A 25,778-nucleotide genomic window follows, 5' to 3' on the forward strand; every position below is an offset into this window, starting at 1 on the left:
TGTCCAGGACACTCAGATCACCTCTCCCGAGCTCCTGTTAACAACTGCCTTTCCCTCTACACTGTCCTCAGCACTGACCCCTGCAGCAGCTCTCACCCTTCAGCCTGTCCCTCCCGCGGGCTCCCCTCGAGACCATGAGCTCCTTACAGGCGTGTCTGATTTCTTTTCCTCCGACCCCATGACCAGAAGTGGTCCACAGAGGTCTGCACAATGGACCCGGGGCACTTATGTAGAACCCCTGGTTCTTAGTCCCCAGCTGCACCAGGACACCCGGGATCCCTACAAAAACCCCAATTCTACCAAATCACCGTGGAAGGACGGGCAGCGGCTATGCAGGTATTATTGGGGGAAGATTCCCAAGAGTCAGAAAGTGAAAAACGGCAGGGAGTTGAAAAGTAGGATATGTTGCCACTTGTGTGAAAAAAATGGAAAAAACAAATATTTATAACAAATTTTTAAAGAATCAGCTATCTTTGGGAAGATATAGAAAACAAGAGAACAGAACTCCTGGTAACTTTCTAAATTCTGTATCATATATACATATTAACTGTTCACAAAAGTAAGTAAAAGTTTAAAAACTCAAAATACTGACTCTGGTGTATCTCCAGAAAGGACCCAGAATGCCCCAGGTGGGGCACAGGAATCTCCCTGGAAAACACTGTCCGCCAGCTCATCCCAAGTCAGGAACTGAATTGTCAGGAAGAGGGCAGAGCCAAGAAGCAAGGGATACTCGACAGCACAAACTGACAATGCACTTCATCAGAAAAATAAGTAGAAAGCTCTCCAAGGGGCTGGGAAGCCCTAGAAACCCAGGACTCAGTCCCACCTCTGCATTTTATGGGCCAGGAAGGAGCGGGAGAGTAACCTGCCCACAGCTACACAGCCAGTCGGAGGCCCAGGCCAGTGCCCCAGGAATGACAGTGACAAGGACATCGATTCCAGCCCCCGCCCACCCTCATGCAGGGGCCCTGCTGACTCACAAGGCAGGAGGACAGGAAGATAGAGAAGAAAACACCATCTTTAATCAACCCACCTGCACAGAAACCAGGGGAACATGCCCTGCCTTGCAAGGTCCCAGTGAGAACTTGGTCCCCCTGCAAAAACTGTCTTATAAAAACAAAAGGCTTCAAAGCACCAGTGGCTAAACCCCTTGAGTAGAAAGGGGGTTGGGGGAGTGGAGGTGAGATGACAATTGTCTGGGGGCGGTGGGGGAGGAGAAGGGAGGGCTGGAGGCAGGAGTTAGCCAAGTGGTAGGGCAGCAGTCAGGCCTCAAGGGAACTGTCTCCATCTTGAGCTGTACCCACCAGCTAATGGGGCTGACCATCTGGGACCTCGGTGCCTGTGGTGACCAGAGGAACTCCTGGGGCTGGTTCCTTGGCACAGAACTGCACTTGGAGGGGGGTTTTAGCTCAGGATATTTTGGCTTTAGACAGTAGGAAATACTAGACTGGAGAGGGAAGAGCATAGAACAAAGTGGTCACCATGGACAGGCTCAGGTGTGCAAACTGTCTGCACTTCCCTCCAGCTCCCTGAGGCCTCCCACCCTTCCTTACCCAGGGCCACTCCAATTTCACAGGCTGCGAGGCTGAGGCCTGATCCTCCTGCCCTTGGACTCACCAGCCAGGGCACAGGATGCAGGCTGCTCTGGGATGCCTGTGGGGGGAGGTGGGGAGAATGAGCTCTCACCTCTACTTGCTCTCAAGGAAGTGTGCTGGACCTCCTGACCCCACACCCCCACTCTACCTCTTCAGAACTCCAGGACATTGGAGCAGTCATAAGCGCTAGTGATCTGTGAGCACTGGTGACCAGCTAGAGCTGACCAGCCCTTTTCCACTCTTAAATCACAGGTCTTCCAACTGGTCAGGCGGAGTTGCTGAGAGCGTAGGGGACCATAGGTGCAGCAGCTTTAGGCACCTGGAAAGGGGGGTGACTCCTGACTGAGTCCCCTTTCCCGGAGAGAGCTTGAAAGGGTTGCCAAGGGTGGACAGAAGCCAAGTCTAGGAAGGCTTCCCTGTGGGCCAGGCTGAATTCAGGGCTCTGGGCTCCATATGTCTAGTTCCCAACGAGAGAACGGGTATATTGCTTTAAGAGAGGCGCTGGCAAGTGGTGGCGGTGATGTGTAAGTATGGTGTGGATCTCATGGGTGCTACAGTGTCCAGGCTGGAAAGGGGTTTGAAAATGGAATGTGGAGACCAGGCACTGGGTTTTGGAGGTTGAAACTACAGAAAGTACACTGTGTTCAAGGCCTGCCTCCACCAAAAGCCTAGTTGTGTGGCCTCTACACCTCTGGGCCTCAGTTTCCTTATCTGCAAAATGGGGATTATAATACCAGCCTAACCCAGGGAACTGAGTGTCAACTGAGAGAGAAGGCTAGAAAGAGCTCCATCTGCTAAGGGATTATTTTAATTAATTGAGGTGGGGAAACTGAGGATCAGAGGGCAAGGGCTTTGCCAGATGTCACACGGAGTCAGTGATGGAGCTGCGATTAGAACCCAGGACTCCTGCTCCTAGCTCACGGTGTGAATGAGTGTGGTGAGGTGGGGTGAGTCTGTCCATACTGCCTCTACTCTCTGGACAGTGAACAGGATGCTGAGTGAAGGTTGAAAGAGAGAGGCTGGAAAAGGGAGGGAGGCCCCAGCGCACGCCAAGGCTGATATTAAAAAAAATACAAACCCCGAGATTCCCCTCCCTCACCCCACCCCGCCCCGCCCCATCCCTGAAGTCCAGGCTGCAAAGGGCCAAGTCCAAGTCCGAGGCAGACCAGATCGAGCCGCGCAAGCTGCAGTCAGCCCGGCAGCCACCAGGGGGCGCGCCTGCCATCTTGGCCTGAGCTCCTGGCAGCGGCTGTCAGTTTAGCACAAAGCACTGGGCACGGCACCCGGGTGGGCGTGGGGCTGAAGCTACCCCGACCTGCAGGAAACAAAGGCAGGTTAGGAAAGTGGACCCCGAAAATGGGGGAGCAGAGAGATCCGACTGCTCTTCCCACCCCTCCTCTCCTTTTTACTGACACTAACGCCCGGGTCCCCCATCCCACCCTGCTCGGCGCCATGACCCACGTGTACAGAGGCTGCAGCTGTAAATGCGACGTCTTCTGGGGCGCCTGGTATCCGTAGGAGTCAAAACCGCCGATGAAGTCAACTGCAGGAGGGGAGGTGGCATAGAGTTAGAAACGGGCTGGGGGCGGGGCGTCCCTAAGGGAGAAGGTTCTTGGGGGCAGGGCTTGAGCCACTTCAGGGGAGGAGACGGGGTTGGGGCAAAACGCTGGGAATGGGAGGTGCCAGATAGGGACCAACCTGTGGAGCCCCTCCAAGGAGCAGGGCCTGAGAGGGGCGGGTAGGGTGGTGGTGCTGGGGCCGTGGACTGGGCACCTGGACATCCGGACCTCAGTCCAGAATGGGCTGACTATATAAATCCCACCCACCCCTGGCTCCTCTCCTTCCCACTCATAGAGGGGCTGACCCAGGGCTCCCTCCCACCGAGGCCGTGCGGGCCCCTGTCCAGGGTGCTGAAGACGCGGGGTGGCCCGAGGCCAGGCTTTTCCGCTTCCTAGGGGCCCCACATACTTACAGCTGTCCTCTTCCTCCAGGAACACTTTGCTCACGTAGCAGGCGAACACAAAGCCGAACAGCTGAGGGAGGAAGAGGATGAGGAGAGGGAAGCTCTCCCTCCACCCTCTGCCTGGCCCTGCCTACCCAGGCTGGAGGAACAGGGTGTGCTCACATGAAGGCAAACCCCTAACAACTTCCAAGTTAATGACTGGGCCTTAAAGTCAAACATTCCTGGTTGCAGTCTCTGTCCTGGGACTGTGACTTTGGACAAGTAATTATTTTACCTCTTTGAGCCCCAGTTTCCCCAGTTGGATCTGGGCAATACCTTACTGGCTTGTTAAGAGGAAAGAGAATCATGGGTGGGGAGATCCTCCCCAGGCAGGCTGGAAGACCCAGATTCAACCCTTCTTAACTAGGGCTAAGCAAAGGGGTTTTCAGACTCCACTTTGGGAGTGTTGTGAGGTGGGCGACAGGACGACTCACAGCCAGGAAGATCTGCAGGGCGCTGCTGAGGGCTTCAATGTAGGGATAGTCGAGCAGGCAGCCAGTGACAGAGATGACATGGTGGTCTTCCAGGGCCAGGCGGGAGTTCAAGACAGGTGTCACCAGGCAGCCTGGCCCGTTCTCCATCCACCAGGAGCGGTGCAGGGATGTGTTGAAGGTCATGATGAAGTCCCGGTCCTGGGGGTAGAGGGGCCTAGGATACTGAGCTGGGGTGGGGGAATCCTCCCCAGCTCCCAGGAGACTATATATAAAGCCTATTTCACATGGGGACCGTTATAGCAGCCTCCTCCCATAACTTGCTTTGTGGAGGGCATGGGGGTAAGGGGGTGTGAAGAGTATGTATCTGCAGATCCACATTTGACCAGTAGGTGGCACGGGATGACCATGCAAGCCTCCCTATGCCATCAGCAATAGGAGGGGCTGGTACTGACCTACAGAAACCCAGGATTCCAGGGCTGGAAAGAACATTAACAGTGACCAGATACAATTTTCCAGCTATTGGTGAAATCTTCAATACAGGCCCTTTCACAGCCCACTCAGCCTCTCCAATGTGCTCCCTATGTGTGACCCTGGGCAAACCTTTTCCCTCTTGGGCCTCAGTCTCTCCATGTGAAATGGCAAAGTGGCTGACCTAGGTCAGAAGTTGTTATCCATGATGTGCATCCCTGTGTTCATTAGTCATCCACTCACACAGTCTGCTAACAAATATTCACTGCATGCTGACCAGGTGCAAAGCACTGAGATGTGTGATCTTGTTTATCCCCTCAGCAATCAAAGGAAGTTGGGGTTGCTCTTATCTGAACTTACTAGATGAGGAACTGAAGTTCAGAGAGAGTAAGACACTTGCCCAAGGTCAGACAGCTAGAAAACATTAGAGCTGAATTTGAATCTAGTAGATAGTCAAACTACCAAGCCAAATGCTCTCATTCATGTATGCTGCCTTCTTAATATCTAAGAATGAAAGTTGTGCTCTCGATGGTTTGGCTCAGTGGTTGGGGTGTTGGCCTGTGGACCGAAGGTCGAGGGTTCGATTCCTGGTCAAGGGCACGCATGTACCTCCGTTGCAGGTTCCCCAGCTCTCATAGGGGCCCATGCAGGAGGCAACCAATCAATGTGTGTCTCTCTCATGTTGATGTTTCTCTCCCTCACTCCCTTTCACTCTCTCTAGATATCAATGAAAAAAAAAATATCCTTGGGTTAGAATTAAAAAAAAATAATAATAAAAATGGAAGTTATACCCTCTGGGTTTACTCTTCTCAAAGCTAACTATTCCTACTTACTTCAATATGTGACATGGTCTGTTCAATTTTTCCCGAACAAACTCTACCTAATCTCTTGTTCTTCCGAAAAATATTGATCAGCACTGAACTCGAATCTTTGCGGTCTAAACAGTACAAAGTGCGTGGGATTTTCACCTCCCTGAGCACAGGTGAGGCCTAAGAGCAGCTTTGTGGGCCACCATATACTGTTAGTTTCTACAAAGCTTGTTATCAACTGGGACCCCGGCCCATCTTCACACAGACGGATCTTCACCCTTATCCGCTCCATCATCATTTGTGTCTGAGAAGTGCAGAGGGGGCCAGAAACAAAAATGTGGGGTGGGGGATGGGAATAGATTATTTGGGTGTGTGGAGGGAAGTTTCTTCAAGAGATAATTCCCCGGCCCTCCCCCTCCCCCCCCCCCCAAAAAAAAAATCCACAAAAGAGATGATGGCCCAGACCCATATCACCATGGGAGCCTTTAGGGTGGGAGGGAAAGGCCAGGCTCTGCCCACTGGCACTGCCAGGCCTGAGGCTTACCTGGGACAGCTGTCCAACCTCCAGGTAGAAGCAGATGATAAATGCATTCCAGCCAACCCAGAGCACCAGCCAGGCTGCATACTGGGGAAAGCAGAGGTGGGGTCAGGTAGGGCCTGGGGGAGGGGGCTTGGGGTATATCCATGGACACAGAGTTAATGGACTGAGAAGACTTCTGCAGGGGACGTTACGACAATACCTTGCTCATAGAGCACTGAGAATAGTTAACAAATCATTTTTATACCAAACCAGTCTTTATAACAGCCCTGCAGGGAAGGCATTGTCCTCGCTTCAGAGATAACTAATTTAAGGTCTGGAGAGAGTCATTTTTTCTAAGATCACACAGCTAGAAAGAGGTAGGGCTGGAACTCAAACCCAAGTCCTGGGGTAGCTAATCCTATCCATTCGGCAGAAAACAACAGCCGCCCTGACCGGTTTGGCTCAGTGGATAGAGCGTCGGCCTGCGGACTGAAGGGTCCCAGGTTCGATTCCGGTCAAGGGCATGTACCTTGGTTGCGGGCACATCCTCAGTAGGGGGCGTGCAGGAGGCAGCTGATCGATGTTTCTCTCTCATCGATGTTTCTAACTCTCTATCCCTCTCCCTTTCTCTCTGTAAAAAATCAATAAAATATATTTTAACCGTTTGAGTCCCAAGCAGCTCAATTGCGCTGCTGAGATTTTATGTCGAGAAAACATACAATTCGTTTGAGTCCCAGGGGGTATTGAAAAAACACTGTCGAAGAATCCCAAACAGCGCAACCGCGCTTTCTCTAAATGAGTACGAAAAGACCCAAACAGTATGGTAGCGCTTGTTTTATTTTATGTCGAGAAATACCAAGCAGCACAATAGCGCTGCTTGGGACTCAAACGGTTAAAAAAGACAACAACAGTCACCGGACATGGCCAAGAGCTGGAGAGGAGCTGGCTGAAGAGGGGCTGGCTATTTCCACCCAAACCCTATGCCTACAATTCCAGTGGCGGCCACCAGCAGACACAGCATTTTATATTGGTGCCTGGGGCGTCCTGAGAACTGGAGAGAAGGGTTCTCATATCTCACTCAGATGAGAGAAAACCCTGGAAGGGCCACGTTCTCCTGGCCTCTGGGAGGTGGGGACAAGCCCTAGAATGAGGGCTAGTGGGCTCTGGTGGTAGCAGGACACTGGGTGTCACTGTTATTGTAGGTGTCAAGCATTTCTGTAGTAAATCTACCGAAAAGCCTTTTCCCTCAAGAGAGGTATGTGAATGGGTCACGGAGGAAGAGCAGGGGACACAGGTGAACTGAACTCAAACTCGTTTGAGTTTGACAGAGACCATCCAGGACCAACCAGGACTTAGAAAAAGGGAGCAGGAGGAAGGAGCCAGGGACACAGTCCACTCTGGGGATGGGCCTCAGAGCCACCCTCGACTGTATTCTTGATGAACACCAAGGGACAAGCGCCAAGCTTTCCCGACGCAACCTGAGGAACTAAGCTAGACAAGGCTCCTTCCTCGCACTGGCTTTCTGAGGCGGCGTGGTGAGGTCGCAGGAGCCTCCACTCCGGATCTGAGGCTCTAGTTCTGGCTCTGCCACCCACTAGCTGTGTGACCTTAGGAAGGGTTGCAACCTTTCTGAGACTCATTTCTTCATCTAAAAAATGGAGATGGTGCGATATACCTCGCAGAGCTGCGTAAAGATCCAACAAAGCAAGTGACATCTTAGCAGAGTGTCCAACACAAGGTAGGCACTCATTAAATCAGTGGTTCTCAACTTTGGCTGCACATTAGAATCACCTGTTTCAAAATCGTGATTTCTGGGCCTCATCCTCCGGAAATTCTGTTTCTTTGTTATGGGGTGGGGCCACAACATTAGTAACAAAGAAACAGAATTTCCGGAGGATGAGGCCCAGAAATCAGGATTTTAAAAAGATTCCCAGGTGATTCTAATGTGCAGCCAAGGTTGAGAACCACTGCATTAAATGATGCATCATGTTAACAGTTGGATTTTTCCCTAGGAAATTCTTTAGGAAAAACACCAACCTTGCCTCCGCTGAATAAAGAAGCATTGGGATTTGGGCATTCACATCAACAGGACTAGAGGCAAGACAGGGCAGGGGTCTGCGTACCCGTGGTGGGAGGGCAGTTTTGGTTGGAGGAGTGGGGGAGAGGGATAGGGGTGAGGAGAAGAGGTTGGCTTGGGAGGGGTCAATGAGCCATACCAGAATGAGGTACCGGGAGCGGTACTGCACCGTGCCAAAGATGCCCAGGATGACCGCCATGATGTGCAGGAAGTTGGCTAGGATAGGAGCCCATTGGTAGCCCAGGAAGTCAAAGATCTGCCGCTCCAGCGCAGCCACCTGTGGGAAAGAGCAGACTGAGGCCGTGTGCATGCCCTAAAAGGGAAGGGCAGGGACTCCTTGACCTTGTGGAGGAGGTGACATCAGTTATTGTGGTGATGAGGCACCATGACGGATTGTGCAGAAATCTTGGAGCCATCCCAGCCCTGCAGTACCAAAGGGCTGCTGGGAGGTGGGACAAGTCTGTGGGGGTGGAGGACTGAGCCCTGATCATGACTTTGGGGTGGGCTGGAGGGAGATGGGAGCCAGGGTTCAGAACACCTACCTCCCTGCCAAGAGGCCCTCCCCACTTGCTCCTTCCTTACGTGGGGCTCTCAGTTGGATGAGTCAGGATCCAGACTCCTCCCCAGCCCTGCCCTAGGGCTGAGCCCTGGCCCTGGAGGCCCCAGGGATGCAATGCATCTGAGTCATCTCTTCCCAGGCCCCCTCTCTGTAGGTTACCCTGGCCTATGGGATCCATGGGCCACAGAGAAAGGGATTTTCTCCCCTCCCCTGAGGGAGCTGCAGTAGATTGCAAAACTGACCTCAAATTCTTCTTACTATTTCCATGCTCTTTGGCAGGGCCCGCCCACACTAGCTCTGTGTTTGGTCATGTGACTTGCTTTGCCCAATGGGAGTTAAGCAAATGTGAAGCAAGTGAAGGCGTGAAAAATGCTTGTGCACTGGAGCTTGCTCACTTGCTACACTTGTAACACAGAGAACACCTTGTGAAGGAGCCCATGCTGACCTGCTGAATGACAGGCGCCCCAGCTGCCAGCCAGTCAGCCATCAGAGTGAGGCCATTCTAGCTCATTCAGATGCTAGCCAACCCACCAGCTGACCACAGACACCCAGCCCAGAATGAGAAGAATCTCCCAGCCAACACACAGAATCATGAGCTGAATAAAATGATTCTTTTAAACTACTACATCTTGGGGTGATTTGTTACACAGCAAAAGCTAACTGATACAGGACACAATCAACACTCCCTTTCCAGCAGCCCCTACTTCAATGTTTCAGCTGATACAATCAGGAACAAAGGTGCCAAGGGTACCTATTGGTATTGACTGACCAATATTCCTTCTTCTGGTTTTGGAAGCTGCCACCCAGACACTCAGTTCATGTGGCTTGGTGGGGCTGATCCAACTTCTAACTTCCATAGCGGGCTGGTGACCTATGCCTAACCAAATAATCCACACAGTGATCTATTCAGGGATGGGCACTCACTGTGTGCCCTGCTCCCGAGAGTCACCAAAGCTAAGGAACAGGGAGAGAGTGAGGAAGGACGATGAACAAGCAGGAACAGTGTCCCCGGGGACATCGTTTTAGGTCTGAGGATCCAGACATGCCTGAAACGAATTGCCCCTCCCTGTGCCTGTGATTTCTGTCACTTGCAACCAAGAGTCCTGACTAAGATAGAAGAAGGGGAGAGAAGTGGGTCTGGCTTGGGAGGGAACGGGAAGATTCTGATAAAGTGAAAAGATCCCAGAAGCTTTTTTCCTGGGAGGGAGGCAGGAGAAGGTGGACCTGATGCTACCACACAGATGGCAGGGCTGGGCAGAGACCCAGGAAGCTGCGGGCTCAACCCTGGCACCCACCCACCTGGCACCAGCCTGCCTCTTTTTGGTGACTCCCCTCCCAGGGCTCTGCGGATTGTAAAGAGCGTTCCAAGTTCATCTCTCCCTCCACACTCCTTGGCAGAAAGGCAGAACTGAGATCATGATCTCATTTTGGAGAAAGAGACAATGAGGCTCAGAGAGGGGAAGTGACTTGCCTAAGGTCACACAACTGGCTGGTGGCAGAGCCAGGCAACCATTCTGCCTTTCTCTGCACCTGTCTCACCTTGGCCCCAACACACAACCTTTCCCAGTTGGCAGTGGCCTGGGTGTTAAGAGGCATGGTTCCGGTTGAGAGTCTGATACTGACCATGGGTGACCTTGGGTAGGTCACCTTCCTGCTGGGTCTTGGGCTCCTCTTGCATCCATAGAGGCCGCTGGACTACATGACCTCTAAGGGTCCTTCTGGTTTTGACGTCAATGATCTGCCGACCTTGGGGGAGAAACTCCCCAGGCTGCTCCCCCTGCCAAAAGGCCCTGCCTCACTTTTTTTTTTTAAATGAGGTTTATTCTTTTTTTTTAAAATATATTTTTATTGATTTCAAAGAGGAAGGGAGAGGGCGAGAGAGATGGAAACATCAATGATAAGAGAGACTTGTTGAATGGCTGCCTCCTGCACTCCCCAAACTGGGGATCAAGCCCGAAACCTGGGCATATGCCCTATGACCGAAACGGAACCCGGGACCCTTTAGTCTGTAGACCAATGCTCTATCCACTGAACCAAACTGGCCAGGGCCCTGCCTCATTTTTGTTCTCCCTTCCACCCTCACTCTGCTAGGCTTTAGGAAACGTGGTGGTTTGGGATCCAGCTTGAAGCTCTCAACTCAGCTGGCACCCAGTCCTGGCAAGGAGGCTGTCATCAGAGGACAGAGGGCTGTGGCTCAGTTCTTGGGCATTGTCCCGTGCACTGAAAGGTAGCAGGTTCGATTCCTGGTCAGGACACATGCCTGGGTTTAGGGCTCAATCCCCGGTAGCAGGGGTGCAGGAGGCAGGAAGTAGCTGATCAATGCTTTGCTCTTACATCGATGTTTCTCCCTCTCCCTTCCTCTCTCTCTAAAAATCAATAAAAATATTTATCAAATAAAATTATTCTCCACCACAGGACTCCCTGCCTCCCCACTGGTTTTATTTTTTCCATGGCATTTATCTACCCACCTTCTGTGTACTGTCTATCTCCTGCGTTAGAGGGCAAACTCCACGAGAGGGGGGGTTTCTGCCCGAGATGTCCGCTGCTGTACGTTAGTGGCGAGGGCCAAGCCTGGCACACTGCAGGTGCTGAAGGTAACCTCACTCTCCACCCTGTCTGGCCACTCCCGAGTCCAGCGCAGCTCATCCTCCCATGCACTCAGACCCTTAAATATCCAAGAACCTCAGGGCTATATCTGGCCCTTTTTCATGCTCCACTTGTCCCAGCAAACGCATGCCTACCCAAGCTTCAGTGACTGCCCGCTCATGTTTCAGCTTCCAGCCCCTTTATAAACCACCTGCCCGCTGGATGGCTCATCATGAACTTAATACGCTCAAACCTGGTCCATTTCCAGTGACTCGGGGCCCCATGATGTGTCCAGCTGCATGAGCTGGAAAACGGAACTTTAGGTCCTGGTCTCCCCGCTCTCCCTCACCTCCATGCCGGGCCTGTCAAGTTCTGGCTCTCTGACTTGCTGAATCTCTGACACAGCTGGTCACCTTTCTCCCTCCACTGTCTGCTCTCACCTGGCCTTTGCAATGCCGCGCCCCCCCGCCCACCCCCACCCCACTTCTAACCCACCCCCCTCTTTCCTGAGTGAAACCTCCAAGAGGCTCCCCTGCTGCCCCTCCCCCTGCCCTTAGCTCCCCACCCCCACCCTAATTATTTATTTATCGGGTAGCTGCCAGCTGAGGGGATGCAGTTGCCATGGGAACCTTTAGCCCCAGTCAGGGCTGCTTCTGTTCTCAGTAGGATGCTCTTGTCTGTCTAGACGCCAACCCCAGGAGTTCAACACCAGGTGGGGGGTGGGGAGTGGGGGGCAAGGAATGAATAATGGAGATGGGAGATGGGCCCACCCCAGCCCCTAGGAGGAGAGGGCAGGGAGGGGTTTGGGCTTGGGGCCACAAAACCCATCAGAAGTCTCTTGTACCCAAGCCCTCGCCAGCCAATCCTGCAAGTCAACTACTTTCCTGGCCCAAATTCCAGTCATGTAGCCTCAGGACTTAGACACAGAAGTCAGGCTGTCTGAGAAATGATGAGGGAGAGGCCCCTGAAGTTTTCTGAGAACGGTTTGGTCCAGCGGATACTATCTCTTTTATTGATTTTGGTTCACAGAGGACCGAGTTGGGAAGAGTTCCCCATTTGGGATCAGGCAGACCTGAGATCCACCCCAGCTCAGTCCTGGTGTGGCCTTGGGCAAGTTACTCACCCTCTCTGGGCCTAGGAAAACGTCCTAAGGATTCAGACAGCGCACTTTACCGACGGCTCTCAGCTCAGGCCCTGGCACACAGTTGGTGCTCAGTATATGGCAACAGCCTTTTCTACATCCTCAAACTCAAGCTTCCCTTTTCCCAGTGGATTTCTGAGGCAGCTGACAAAATTAGACTCGACTCAGCCCCTCATCCGTGAAATGAGGGAGTGGGATTGAAGCCACAGACAGCAGAGCTGGAAGGACCCCTGGAGATCTGCTGGTCCAGCCCCCTCATTAGGGAGGTGAGCAAACTGACAGCAGAAAGGGACAGTGACTTGTCTAAGGGGAGGGTCTTCTCCCTCTCCCTGAGCTCTGCCCCCATCTCCAGGGTCCATTTGGGGTCAATGCCATTTGAGCATGAATTGAAATAAACACCCAACGAGAGATTGAAAGGAGTACAGGCATGGAGACCAGGTAGTCTTTGCCAGGACAAGAAAGATGGGCTTGGCAGGGACTCACTTCACTGTACAAATGTTTCTTGAGCACCTACTATGTGCCGGGCCCTGAGCAGTGTATGTGGACAAGTTGGTGTGGCTCCTGCCTCAGAGAGCTCAAGTCTAGAGACAGATATCACAGTGCTCTGGGAGCTGACGATGGGGGCTTCTCTGCCAGGTTCCCCATCTACTCTGGGACTCCTTCCTGTCCCCCAACACACACACACACACACACACACACACACACACAGACACACACACAGAGACACACACACACACACAGACACACACACAGAGACACACACACAGAGACACACACAGACACACACACAGACACACACAGACACACACACAGACACACACACACACAGCGCTTGTTTTCCAGGGCTCCCGCAGCCCTTCTGCTTCTCTCCGTCCCAGCCTGGATCTGCTGGAAAATGGCCAAGGCCATAACTGTTAAGTGAAATAAAATGAGCTGCAGAACAATATGATTCCATTTGTGTAAAAAAAAAAAAAAAAAAAGCCAATAAAGAGAGACACGAAACGTGTGTGACCGTAAATGCACAGTCAAGAGCCATGGAAACACAATAGATGATCATGAGAAGTTCTCTCCAGGGAGTGCGAACGGGGAGACTTTTACTTTGAAATATACACACTTCTGCATTTCTGAAATTCTTTTTGACAAGTTATATTTTTTGAAAAAAAAAAAAAGTTTTAAAATGTTGATTCATCGCTCAGCCCATGTTAAAACGGTGCCGGAGTGGCTCAGCGGATCTGAGGCCTCCTCCTCCGACGAGAATGCGTGCGGGGCCCTGGGCGGTTTCCTCCCCTGGCCTGTGTTCTCACTGTGCCATGGGGGCCGCTGTAGCTGCAGGTCAGTATCTAGGCCTGGTGGTGCAGTCTGCCTGCCTGCGGGGGGACTGGCCTTGGGGTCCTGGGACCTCTGCTGAGAGCCGAAGGGCCCTTTCCCCCCAGAAGCTGGTTCTGCCGGCCCCTGGCACAGCCTGGCCCCAGGTTCTGCCTGAGCCATCACAGCCCTGCTTTCCCTGCCTCACCCTACCTGGACCCATCAGCACCCGCCTCTAGGTTCCGCCAGCCGAGGTGCCCTCTCCCCTCAGCCCTAGTGGAGCTGCCTCGATAGAAGGTTCCCTTTTCACAGAGAGCAGTCACCCGAGTCTCCTGAAATCCCTCAGACAGGACGAGGCAGAGCCTCGATCTGAGTCCTTGTCTCCGTACCCACTGCTCTTCCCACCCAACAGCCATCTCTCCAGAGGCAGGGGCTTGGGAAGCGGGCAGAGCCTGCTCTGGGTCAAGGGCCTCTCGTAAGTCACCCAGCGCAGCCTCCCGGGGGCAGTGCTGTAACAGCTCACATTTATTAACCTCCAATTAGTGCCAGACACTGTTCTGAGTACTTCACATCTGTCCGTTCATTCACTCTACAAATAGTTCTCGAGTGTCTTTTGTGTGCTAAGTTCAGAGAACTCAGGGTGAACAGAGACAGCCCCACTCCTGTCCTCATGGATGACAGTCCTGCCTCGTGCAGACACCAGGACGCCGGCTCCAGCCCAGACAGCAGGGGAAGCACAGAGGGGCAAGAGGGAACATTCTTTTCTATTAGAAAACAAAACAAATTCTCCCCGAAGGAGATCAATACCTTCTCTCAATGGGTCTTAGAATTGCAGAATCATTTATTGAGCACCTACTGTATATAACCCCTCATACATCACATCACGTCTCTTAATCCCACCCCCACTGATAGACAAGGCCCAGAGAAGTGCAGGGGCCCTGCCCAAGGACACACAGAAGAGCTGAGGCTCCAACAATCAGTTTGGGGCCAAGCCCTCGCTCTTCCCTACCACATGGCTCCCTGAGCCTGTTTGCATGATGTGGCTTTTGGGAATTTCACCTCTTCCAGTCCTTCTCCCTCTTCCTCAGGACAGCTCCCCACTCCCTCGAGCCCCCAGACTGCCATCTGTCTTCCTCACACCCTCCCGCTGTGGCCCAACCCTCTACCTCAGTGGAGCCCAGGGAGCAGGGAGCAGCTGGTCACCACCTTCCAGGTAATTAGCCCTGGGAGACCAGCGTGGAGCTGTTAGGGAGGCCAGGTCTCAGAAGGCTGATCTAACCGGCCCTGGTTCTGTCAGAAGGTAGCCACTGGGGCTTGGCCTCAGTCTCCATGGCAACCCCACTCCAGTGACTGCTGACCCATCCCCAGCTAGGGGGCTCCTCAGGCCCCTTCTGGGCAGATCTATCCCAACATACCTCAGAGCTGGCAGCTCCATTAGAAAGAGGGGATTGGTAGAGGTCCCATTAGCATATATCTACATTAATTTGCATAAACCCTAGGCCTAGCAGCCCAGGGTGATACCAAGGGCAGTCTAAAAAGAATCAAAGCGTCCCTCCATCTCATAGGCTTATCTGCTCATGTACCATCTGGTCCAGGCCCACAGGCAGCATAGTGGGTGTGGGCAGTGCAGGGAAGGGCCAGTGACTCTCTGTGACTCAGTCTCCTCTTCTGTAGAATGGGGACAGGATGCCTAGTTCACCTAGGTGTTGAGAGGACTGAGGGATCTTCTCCATCATTCCCACGCCCAGGCCCTGCCCTGCCCCCACTAACTCCCAGTCTCCACTCCTGGAGCTCCTTGCTTTCTGCCTGTGGGCAGACCCACCCCTCTCACAGGCCCAGAAGCCAGCAGGAGCCCAGCAAAGCCTGCACTTTGGATCTGGGGCTACTATGCTACCCTCCTCCTACCAGACCCTTCCCCCCACTAGTTTCTGGGTTCTGGCAGGAAGTGGATTGGAAGCTGGAGGCCATCAGCTTTGACCTTTCATCACACCGCTGGGCTTTGCCCTTGTGCAGACGTATAGCCAGGGAGCCGGGGGCCTCTGACCTGCACCACCCACTCCATGCACCCTTTGGAAAACTATGAGGCAGTTTAGGGTAATGGGGCAGTGGGGGCGCTCTGGAGCCAGACTGCTTGGGTTTATCATCCAGATGAGCCTCAGTCTCCCCGTCTGTAAAATGTGGATTACAGTCTCCACAATCGTGGAGTTGGTGTGAAAATTAAATGAGATAATATAGGTCAAGTGCCTGACATAGTAAGCACAGTAATGACAGTAATAAGACAAAAACCTGAGACCACCTGGAAGATCAAGGAAGGGGTTACAGAGGAGGTGATATTCTTTTTTTTTTTTTTTTTTTTAGAAATGAGAAGTATTTTTTTAAACCGTTTTTTAAAATATATTTTTATTGCCCTAACCAATTTGGTTCACTGGATAGAGCATTGGCCTGCGGACTCAAGGGTCCCAGGTTCGATTCTGGTCAAGGGCATGTACCTTGGTTGCAGGCACATACCCAGTAGGGAGTGTGCAGGAGGCAGCTAATCAATGTTTTTCTCTCATCGATGTTTCGAACTCTCTATCCCTCGCCCTTTCTCTCTGTAAAAAATCAATAAAATATATTTTTAAAAAATAAAAATAAAAAAATATATTTTTATTGATTTTAGAGAGGAAGGGAGAGGGATAGAAAGATAGAAACATCAATGATGAGAATCATTGATCGGCTGCCTCCTGCACGACTCCCACTGGGGATCGAGCCTGCAAGCCAGGCATGTGCCCTCGGCCGGAATCGAACCTGGGACCCTTCAGTCCGCAGGCCGACGCTCTATCCACTGAGCCAAACCAGCTAGGGCAGAGGAGCTAGTTTGCTATTTAACGTGGCCTTGAACGGACGATAATAATGAAACACTGGAAACACTCTGAATGTCCGTCCGAAGGACCCACAATAAATGATGGCGCCTCCACAGGCTGGAACACACACAGCACAGCTACTACGACGAGTGTGGAAGGAGGGCCACGCTGGGCGGAGCCGCGGGAGTACGAACTTATTTTTGTGCAGAAAAAAGAAAAGGAGACATCACACTGTTAACTCTGGAGAGTGGGGTTTGGGGGGCGGTCTTTGAGAGTCAACCAGAGATATTTCTGTAAGGTTTTACATTGAGGGACAATACTTTTATAAGAAAACAAAATAAAGAAGAAATTAATAGAGGAAAAATGAACAAGGACAAAACCCTGAGGTGTGAGCGGGGTGACCAATTGTCCTAGTTTCCCTGGCACTATGGAGTTTCTTGGAGTGCATCACTTTAAAAGATAAAATCCAGCCCTGACCGGTTTGGCTCAGTGGATAGAGCGTCGGCCTGCAGACTGAAGGGTCTCAGGTTCGATTCCGGTCAAGGGCATGTGCCTTGGTTGCGGGCACATCTCCAGTGCGGGGTGTGCAGGAGGCGGCTGATTGATGTTTCTCTCTCATCGATGTTCCCGACTCTCTGTCCCTCTCCCTTCCTCTCTGTAAAAAATCCAATAAAATATATTAAAAAAAAAAAAAAGATAAAATCCAAAAGTCCTGGGCAAACTGGGAGGAGTTGGTCACCCCCAGATGTGGGAGGGTATGGACAACTTGGGGACCTGGGGTGGCTCTTGAATGAACGGTCTTAGGCAGGGGTCCTCAAACTTTTTAAACAGGGGGCCAGTTCACTGTCCCTCAGACCGTTGGAGGGCCGGACTATAGCTTAAAAAAAAACTATGAACAAATTCCTATGCACACTGCACATATCTTATTTTGAAGTAAAAAAACAAAACGGGAACAAATACAATATTTGTATTTGCATGTGGCCCGCGGGCCGTAGTTTGAGGACCCCTGGAGGGGTGGCAGGGTGGGGAAGACCTGGCTGGGCCTCAGTCCCAGAGCTTTATCCCACTGGCCCCCAGGAGCCAGGGACGGTTAGAGCAGAGGGATGTGGAAGCTGGGTGCTTCTCTGGCTGGGGCAGTGGGGGTGGAGGACGGGCTGGAGGTGGGACGCCTGGTGGAGACGCTGAGGCCTTCCTCGCTGGGGGCCCCATTCTCCCAGGACTCCCACCTTCTTGGTGATGCCCACTCTATCTCTGCCCCATCCCCATGTCCCAACTGTTGGGGCATCCTCAGTCCCAGGCCCCAGAGGCCGAGACTTCAGCAGGCTCTGGCGTGGACAGTGAAGGCTTGGGAAGAGAGCGCCCTCCAAGAGGAGCATTCCAGAAGGGGATGGAGGGGAAGGCAACCCGGGCGGAGAAAACCAGCAAAAACCAGGCTCTCCCAGGAGACGCCAGCTACAGACAAATGGACATTTGAATAAATATAAAGATGATTAATCAGATCCCCCCATTAAGTACCATGAATGACATCATATAATTAAGCCAAAAACTCATGGCAGAAAGCATCTAAATGGAGCAGGCACTTAAGCAGGGAGAATTAATTAAGGAGGCATTGAAAGTTTCAGGAGTGGCTATAAGGATGGAGTTGGAGTGGGAAAAACTGGAAGGTAGACAAAAACAATTGGGTGTTAACATCTGCCCAGCAGGGGATGGAGGCCTGAGCCCAGTAGTTTAAACTCTCAGGCTCTGGGCGTCAGGCAGACCTGGGATGGATTCCCAGCTCTCACTTACAAGCTTTGGGATCTGGGAAAGTCAGTTTCCTCATCTATACAATGGGAATATTATCACTAAATACCTGAGGGGTGTGAAGATTCAGCGAGGCAATGTGAGTCAAGGACTTTGCATATAGTAAGTGCTCAGTAAATTATCCTTCATTGAACAAGCCACATTCCCTTCTGGATCTTAATTTCTTACCGGCAAAAACAGGACAATAATGTCCTGTCTTCTTCACAGAGAAATTAGAGATCAAATAAGATCATAACCATGAAAGCAATTTATATACTCTAATGTGCTTTTTAAACTATCAAGTACTATGCCCACATTATTAGGATAATTATTAAGTCCTTGGCTTCATACTAAGGTCAGATTCTTGCTGCTTGTTCCCTGAGAAACTGTACACTGTAGTGGTTAAAAGTGTGGCCTAGGAGTCAGGCCATCTGGGCTTGAATGCTGCCTTTAACACATTAGCTATGTACCCTTCAGCAAGTCACTTAACCTCTCTGTGCTTTAAGGTCTTCATCGATACAATGGGGATAATGACAATGGTACCATCTGGGGGGGTGGGGGGGTGGGATAGTTGTGAGGCCTAAATGAGGGAATGTGTGTAAAATGCTCAGAAGACCGCCTGGCCTGGAGCCATGGGTAAGAAGCCATGTTAGCTGTGATGATGTTGCCCACAGTGAAGATCCAGGGCCCGAGACCTCTCAGAGGACTCACGTTCTGAAGGAGAAGAGACCACAGTTGTCCTGGTGTGCAGGCCTCTTTGAGGCCAGGTAGGGCTCCCTCCACCCTGAGCTGGCCCCTTGCTCTGCCCTTTCTCTCTTTATTCACCTGCCAAGCATTCATGGCACACACACCCCCGCCCCCACCCTGTGCTGGGGGCACAGACGATGGACTTCAAGTGTCAGTGCTGCACAAGCCCAGAGAGCAAGGACTTCCCTTCCGGGACTGGCACTGAGCCTGCCCTGTACAGGCTGCCTTATGTCCACTTCATCTACTCCTCTCAACTCTTCCCCCCACACCCCCCTTAATCCTCACCTGAGGATATGGTTTTTTTCTTTTTTTTAAAATATATTTTATTGATTTTTTACAGAGAGGAAGGGAGAGAGATAGAGAGTTAGAAACATCGATGAGAGAGAAACATCGATCAGCTGCCTCCTGCACATCTCCTACTGGGGATGTGCCCACAACCCAGGTACATACCCTTGACCGGAATCGAACCTGGGACCTTTCAGTCCTCAGGCCAACGCTCTATCCACTGAGCCAAACCGGTTTCGGCTTGTTTGTTTTTTAGAGAGAGAGAAAAGGGAGAGCGAGAGAAACATTGATGTGAGAGAGCAACATCAATCTGTTGCCTCCTGTATGTGCCCCGACTAGGAATCAAACTCACAACCTTTTGGTGCACGGAGGGACACTCCAACCAACTGAGCCACCCAGCTAGGGCCGTTCCTTTCAGCTTTTGAGCGGCGCTATTTCCATATGTGGAAACAGAGGCCCAGGGAGCAAAGCAATAGACTCCAGGATCCAACGCAGACCTGTGGGCTCTGAAGCCTGCCCACCACCACCCCACCTTCCCCATGAGCTCTTCTGCTCTACAAACGGCTGCTGGGCCCCCGCAGTGTCCCCGCCGAGGCCTGACTCCCTTCTGCTGAAACTGGCACCCCTCCCAACGAATCTGCTAGTGACACTGATGGTGCTGAGATGTGTTCTGTTCAAATCCATCATTTACTAGCCATGTGACCTCCAGCAAGCGTCTAACACCCCCTAAGCCCGTTTCCTCCACTATAACAAGGAAAAGATGAAAACCTACCTTTCAGAGGTGACCTTAAAGGATGCAAAATATGGCACTTGGCACAGGAGGGGCACCTGACAAATGCCATTCTTTCATCAAGTCTGAGTGCCGTCCTCCCAGGGCCCCACCCCCTCTCCACCCCGTGCCTCTGGAGGCTTGTGCTCTGACCTAGCTCGGCCTCCGCGGAAGCTTTCTCATTCCCGGCTGCCTTCCTTTGGGGAAGGTTTCTTTCATTTTTTTTCGGAGGCCTTTCTTCCTTGCTAATGAGACAAAACAGAGTCCTTCCTGCAGCCCTTCTGCCATCTCCTCCGGCAGGAGGCCCGCCTGCTTCACAGCACCGTGGAAACCTCTCCTGTCAGGGCTGTTTGCTGGGCCCCAGGGCTCCCTCAGAAAGCTCCCTCGAAGCTGACCTGGGCTCCCTCACGCCAGGCCAGCATTGATGGTGGCCGTCCCTCCTGGCCTGCAGGAGAGGCACGTCAGATACCAGACCAGATGCTGCCGTACCAAACACTCCTGCCTTTCTGGGCCTCCTCCCAGCTCTGGCTTTTCTGTACCAGGCTCTGGTGTGGCTCTGGGACAGCCTGTCTCAGAATGATGTTGCTCAGACCTTGGGCAAATCGCATGCCCGTTCAGGGCCTCCATTTCCGCATCTATAAAATGGGAATCGTAACCCCTACCCTTCTTGCTTCTTGGGTTAAAGGTGGATCCAACAGGATAACTGAGATCAAGGAACCATCAAACTCTCCCCTCACAGGGGAGACCCCCAGGGCTCACGCTTCCCGTTCCAAAGGGGTCAAGAGTAACACACCTGCCTGACTGGTGTGGCTCAGTGGTTGAGCGTCGACCTATGAACCAGGAGGTCACGGTTCAATTCCCGGTCAGGGCACATGCCCAGGGTGTGGGCTCGATCCCCAGTAGGGGGCATGCAGGAGGCAGCCAATTGATGATCCCTCATCAGATGTTTCTGTCTCCCTCTCCCTTCCTCTCTGAAATCAATTTTTTAAAAATCTTAAAAAAAAAAATAGCAGAGGAAAAATAGTCCCATGGTCACCTTGTGCCACCGATAAATAAACTTGAGAAATGCCTTTCTGCCCTAGATTTCAGCATAAACCCTCAGTAATAAAGAAAATTTGAGTAAGACCAAGAAAAGAAGGAATAACGGTCGTGCCAAAAAAGGCCGAGGCCATGTGCAGCCTATTCGTTGCACCAACTGCGCCTGGTGCGTGCCCAAGGACAAGGCCATTAAGAAGTTTGTCATCCGAAACATAGTGGAGGCCGCAGCCGTTCGGGACATCTCCGAAGCGAGTGTCTTCGACGCCTATGTGCTTCCCAAGCTGTATGTGAAGCTGCATTACTGTGTGAGCTGTGCCATTCACAGCAAGGTAGTCAGGAATCGTTCTCGTGAAGCCCGGAAGGACCGAACACCCCCACCCCGATTTAGACCTGCGGGTGCTGCTCCACGACCTCCACCAAAGCCCATGTAAGGAGCTGAGTCTTCAAAGAGTGAAGAAAAGTTCTCTGGGGGGGGGGGGGGAAATAAATGGAAATTGTATTTCAAAAAAAAAAAAAAAAAAAATAGCAGCACAGCAACATTCACGCTCCACCTCCTTCCCACCTAAGCATCCCCAACAGCTGCAGGAGAGGACTCTTCTGCGAGTCTGTTTTATCATAAAAGAATATGCACCCAGCATTCTCCTCTAGACAGAGCCTCCTCTTTAGTTCACTTCCCCGGAAATCAGGGTAGAATCAATGCTCTTCACGGATGCACGGTATCTGCATCCTGTGGCTTAATGCCCTCCTCCTCCCAACCTGGCAGGTACAGGAACTGCGGCCTGAGATGCTATCAGGGTGGGTATCAATCCTGTTTCCACCACTTACAGGCCGCACGGCTAGTAAGCCACTCGGCACGGCTGAGGCTGTGTTCTCATCTGAAATGGGAATCATTCATACTAGAACGTAAGTCTGTGGGTCAAGGCCAGGGTAAGGCTGAGAGGAGTGGGTGAGGAGCAAGGATCCAAGCCTGACGTCAGGGCCATGGACAGCTGGAGTCACTGCAGGAAGACTGTGAGAAGACTGGCTCTGTCGGCCATCATTAGACCTTTATTCTCACCTCATTTATTGAGTGTCAGTCACAACACTAGACATTGAAGATACAGTGGCAAGCAAAAGCACAAACAGACACAGCCCCTTTCATGACATAAACACTCAACAAAATTGGAACAAAAGGGAACTTTTTCAATCCGGTGAAGGGTATGAAAAACCCACAGCTAACATCACACTTAAAGGTGAAAGTCTGAAAGCGTTCCCCCTCAATTCAGGAACAAGGCAAGAATGTCCGCTCTCCTCACTTCTATTCAACATTGCATTGAAGATTCTAGCCAATTAGGCAAGAAAAAGAAATCAATCAAAGGCATCTGGATTGGAAAGGAAGAAACAGCCCTAGCTGATTTGGCTCAGTGGATAGAGCATCAGCCTGCAGACTGAAGAGTCCCGGGTCCGATTCCGGTCAAGGACACATGCCCTGGTTGCGGCTTGATTCCCAGTGGGGGAACCTGCAGGAGGCAGCCAATCAATGATTCTCTCTCATCACTGATATTTCTTTCTTTCTCTCCTTCTCCCTTCCTCTCTGAAATCAATTAAAAAACCAAAAACAAAACTTAGGGCTACTAAGTTAGATCAGCAATGTTGCAAGACCCAATATCAATATACAGAAATCAGTTGCATTTCTATACACCAGCAATGAATAATCCAAAATTGAATTAAGAAAATTCCATTTACAACAGCAGCAAAAAGAATAAAGTACCTAGGATAAATTTAACCAACCAAGAAGGTGAAAGATTCATACCCTGAAAACTATAAAATATTGTTAAAAAATTAAATGGAAAGGCATCCAGTGTTCACGGGTTGGAAGACTTAATGTTGGTAAGATGGCAATACTCCCAAATTGATCTTATAGATTTAATACAATCTCTGTCAAAATTCCAACTACCTTTTTTTTTTCTTCAGAAATGGATAAGCTGGTCCTAAAATTCATATAGAAATGCAAGAGACCCAGAATAGCCAAAATAATCCTGATACATGCCCAACATGGATGAATCTTGAAAACTTTATGCTCAGTGAAAGAAGCTAGTCACAAAGGACCACACATGGTATGATTCCATCTATATAAAATGTCAGGAATAGGCAAATCCAGAGAGACAGAACGTAGATTAATGGTAGCCAAGGGCTGGCAGGAGGGAAAATGGGGAGTGACTGCTAGTGGGTTTGAGGTGTTTTTTTATTTTGTTTTAGTTTTTTTGAGGGATGAAAATGTTCTGGAGTTAGAGAGTGGTGAATGTTGCACATACCGGTACTCTGTGAACATACTAGAAAACACTGGCTTTTACACTTTAAAGTAGTAAATTTTATGGTACGAGAATCACACTTCAATCAAGAAGAAGGAAGAAGAAGAGGAAGAGGAGGAGGAAGAGGAGAAGAGGAGGAGGAGGAGGAGGAAAAACCCCAGACACAGCTCTTGTCCTCATGGAGCTTATATTCAGTGGGGAGTCCGGGGGGGGGGGGGGGGACTCAACCCCCCACACACACATCCCCAAAGTCCGCTGAAGGAGGGGTACCAAGAATGAGAGCTATGATGGAAATAGTCAAGGAAGACTTTCTAGAGGAAGTGATCTGAAGAGGGATTGGCGAGGAAAGAAGGCTGAGGAGGAGGAGACTCCTGTGGCGGGAGGGAGTTTGGTCAGAAGGACCCAGAAAAGATCCCTGTAGCTTGGACAGAGGAAAGGAGAGGGAGCAGGGCAACAGAGGGAAGAGCTGGAAGAGCCTCTGTGTCCTATGGCCAGATGCCAATGTGGCAGGGGCAGCGGCTGTGCAGGAAAACAGCTGACAGCTGGAGAGGGGCCACCAAACCCTCTGAGTACCTCGGGTCGAACATCACTGGAGGTATCAGGTCAAGTGCTCCCAGTCAACATCTGGAAAAGAGTTGGAGGTCATTTCTCTGGGCTAAGCCTCTCCCTTTTTTTGTTTGTTAATCCTCACCTGAGGATATTTTTTCCATTGATTTTTAGAGAGAGTGGAAGGAAGCTAGGGAAGGGGGGCAGAGAGAGAGAGAGAGAGAGAGAGACATTGATGTGAGAGAGACACGTTGATTGGTTGACTCCTACCTACATGGGCCCCAACTGGGACCAGGGATTGAACCTACAACCCAGGTATGTGTCCTTGACTGGGAATTGAACCCATGATCCTTTGGGGCTCAGGCGAGTGCTCTAACCACTTAGCACACCAGCCAGGGCTGGGCTGAGCCCCTCTTGATGTGACCTGAAAGCGAGGAAAACATCCAATTCCCTGGCTTATTAGTGATACCTCCTGTACCGAAACTCCCAGGAAGAAAATACTGATGAAAACCAGCCTCACTGCTATGGCAACAGCAACCCCTTCTGACTTCCCGCCAGACTAAAGGCCAGATGGGGAAGTCTGCCTAGCAACAGTGGTGGGCGTCAAGAGCCCCCTCCCAGGGGCTTCCGGATTCCCCTTCCATTATCGTCCCAGCCTTGGCTCCCATCCCAGCCTCCCTGCTTCTCCTTCCAGCAGAGAACCACAGCAGCTACCCACATGGAAACAGGCCTTCACAGCTCAGTCTGTGATTGATGTCACCACCGTAATGTGGGATTATTAGCCCCATTGGACAGATAAAGACACTGAGGTTCAGAGAGGAGAAGGGGGTGCTGCCAGCCTGGTACCCCTCCCTTTGCTCTCCAGGATGGCAAAGGTCTGCTTATCTGTGCAGGTCCCCTGCTCAGACTCATCTGTGACAAAAGGAATAAATGAGTGGGGGGAGTGTCATCCCTCCATCCTGTCCCCTTCTTCTTTTCCTGGTAATCCAACAGTTCTGGGGTGTGGGGGTGCTCTGTGCTGGTCTAGCCCAAAAGAGGGGAAAGGGAGGGGTCATTTGGGGCCTGACAGCCAGAGCAGTAAGAAGGATGGAGGAGAAGCCCTGTGCAGGGTCCAGCCCTGCTTGGCAGGGGCGGGGGGTCCCCCCAGGAGACTGGGCTGAAATGTTTCCCTTCAAAATGCCTGGCTCTGAACTTTAGCACTAGTATCAAAAACGGTGGCTAATATTTAGCGCGCACTTACTCTGTCAGGCTTTGCGCCAAGCACTTGGCCTGCGCCTTCTCATTTTGCCCTCAACCACGAGTGAGGGATGGGTCACTGCCCCTGTCCCAGAGGCGGGTGTGCAGCTGAGATCTCAGAGCTGGAGCGGGCAGAGCTGTGATGAACCAGGTGGGTCAGACCCTAGAGCCCAGGCTCCTAAGAGGGACTAAGAAGTCCCCAGGAGACTTCTCTTCTCCTTATCTCCCCTCCCTCCCCCTCCAGACTCCAGCCCCCAGGCTGGCTGAAGACTAAAGGGCTGGCAGAGGAGCTGAGAAGAGGGAGTGGAGCTGCCTCCTGTCTCCTGACCCTGGGCCAGAGCCTGCTGGAGGGAGAGGTGTGCTGTGGAAGCAAGGGTGGAGGGGGACCCCTCCTAAGGATGGCCCCTGCCTGATCTGCAGGCCTGGGCTTCACAGGAAAAGGAAGAAATGGTTTGTAAGTGCCTACTATGTGCATATGCTGAGCACAGCACTTTACAGGTGGCGTTTCATTTTATCCCCAGAAAGACACTAAGATAATAGCTAACGCTTATTATATCCAAGTATCTCTTGCTTGCTTAGCAGGCTTTGATTCATTTAATCCTCACAGAAAGCATGCCAGGTAGAGACAGATCATCTTGGCTTCTCACATGGGAAACTGAAGCGTAAGGAAGAGAACTGCCCAAGGTCACACGGCAGGTAGCGGTTCGAACCAGGTCTTCTGGCACCAGTGTCCACGAGGAACAGA

At 51.6% G+C, this 25,778-nt stretch overlaps 1 protein-coding gene and 1 pseudogene across 2 annotated transcripts in view; one reads left to right on the forward strand and one right to left on the reverse strand.

Moving 5' to 3' along the window:
• Nucleotides 1-2,729: 2,729 nt before the first annotated feature.
• NKAIN1 (sodium/potassium transporting ATPase interacting 1) overlaps nt 2,730-25,778 on the reverse strand; it is a 39,714-nt gene continuing 16,665 nt past the window's right edge. For both annotated transcript variants that reach the window (XM_070403212.1, XM_070403213.1), the window contains exons 2-7: nt 8,045-8,182; nt 5,853-5,933; nt 4,032-4,229; nt 3,568-3,628; nt 3,057-3,138; nt 2,730-2,910 (exon numbers count right to left, since the gene is read on the reverse strand). In XM_070403212.1, the coding sequence (XP_070259313.1) occupies nt 2,901-2,910; nt 3,057-3,138; nt 3,568-3,628; nt 4,032-4,229; nt 5,853-5,933; nt 8,045-8,182 (570 nt within the window). In that variant the 3' untranslated portion in view covers nt 2,730-2,900. The remainder of the gene's footprint in view (nt 2,911-3,056; nt 3,139-3,567; nt 3,629-4,031; nt 4,230-5,852; nt 5,934-8,044; nt 8,183-25,778) is intronic.
• On the forward strand, nt 19,006-21,439 carry LOC139004356 (small ribosomal subunit protein eS26 pseudogene; annotated as a pseudogene).

The sequence above is a fragment of the Myotis yumanensis genome, unplaced genomic scaffold (assembly GCF_028538775.1).
Source record: "Myotis yumanensis isolate MYYU_CA2020_CCGP unplaced genomic scaffold, mMyoYum1.0.hap1 SCAF_2, whole genome shotgun sequence".
In the NCBI taxonomy this organism is placed as follows: Eukaryota; Metazoa; Chordata; class Mammalia; order Chiroptera; family Vespertilionidae; genus Myotis; species Myotis yumanensis.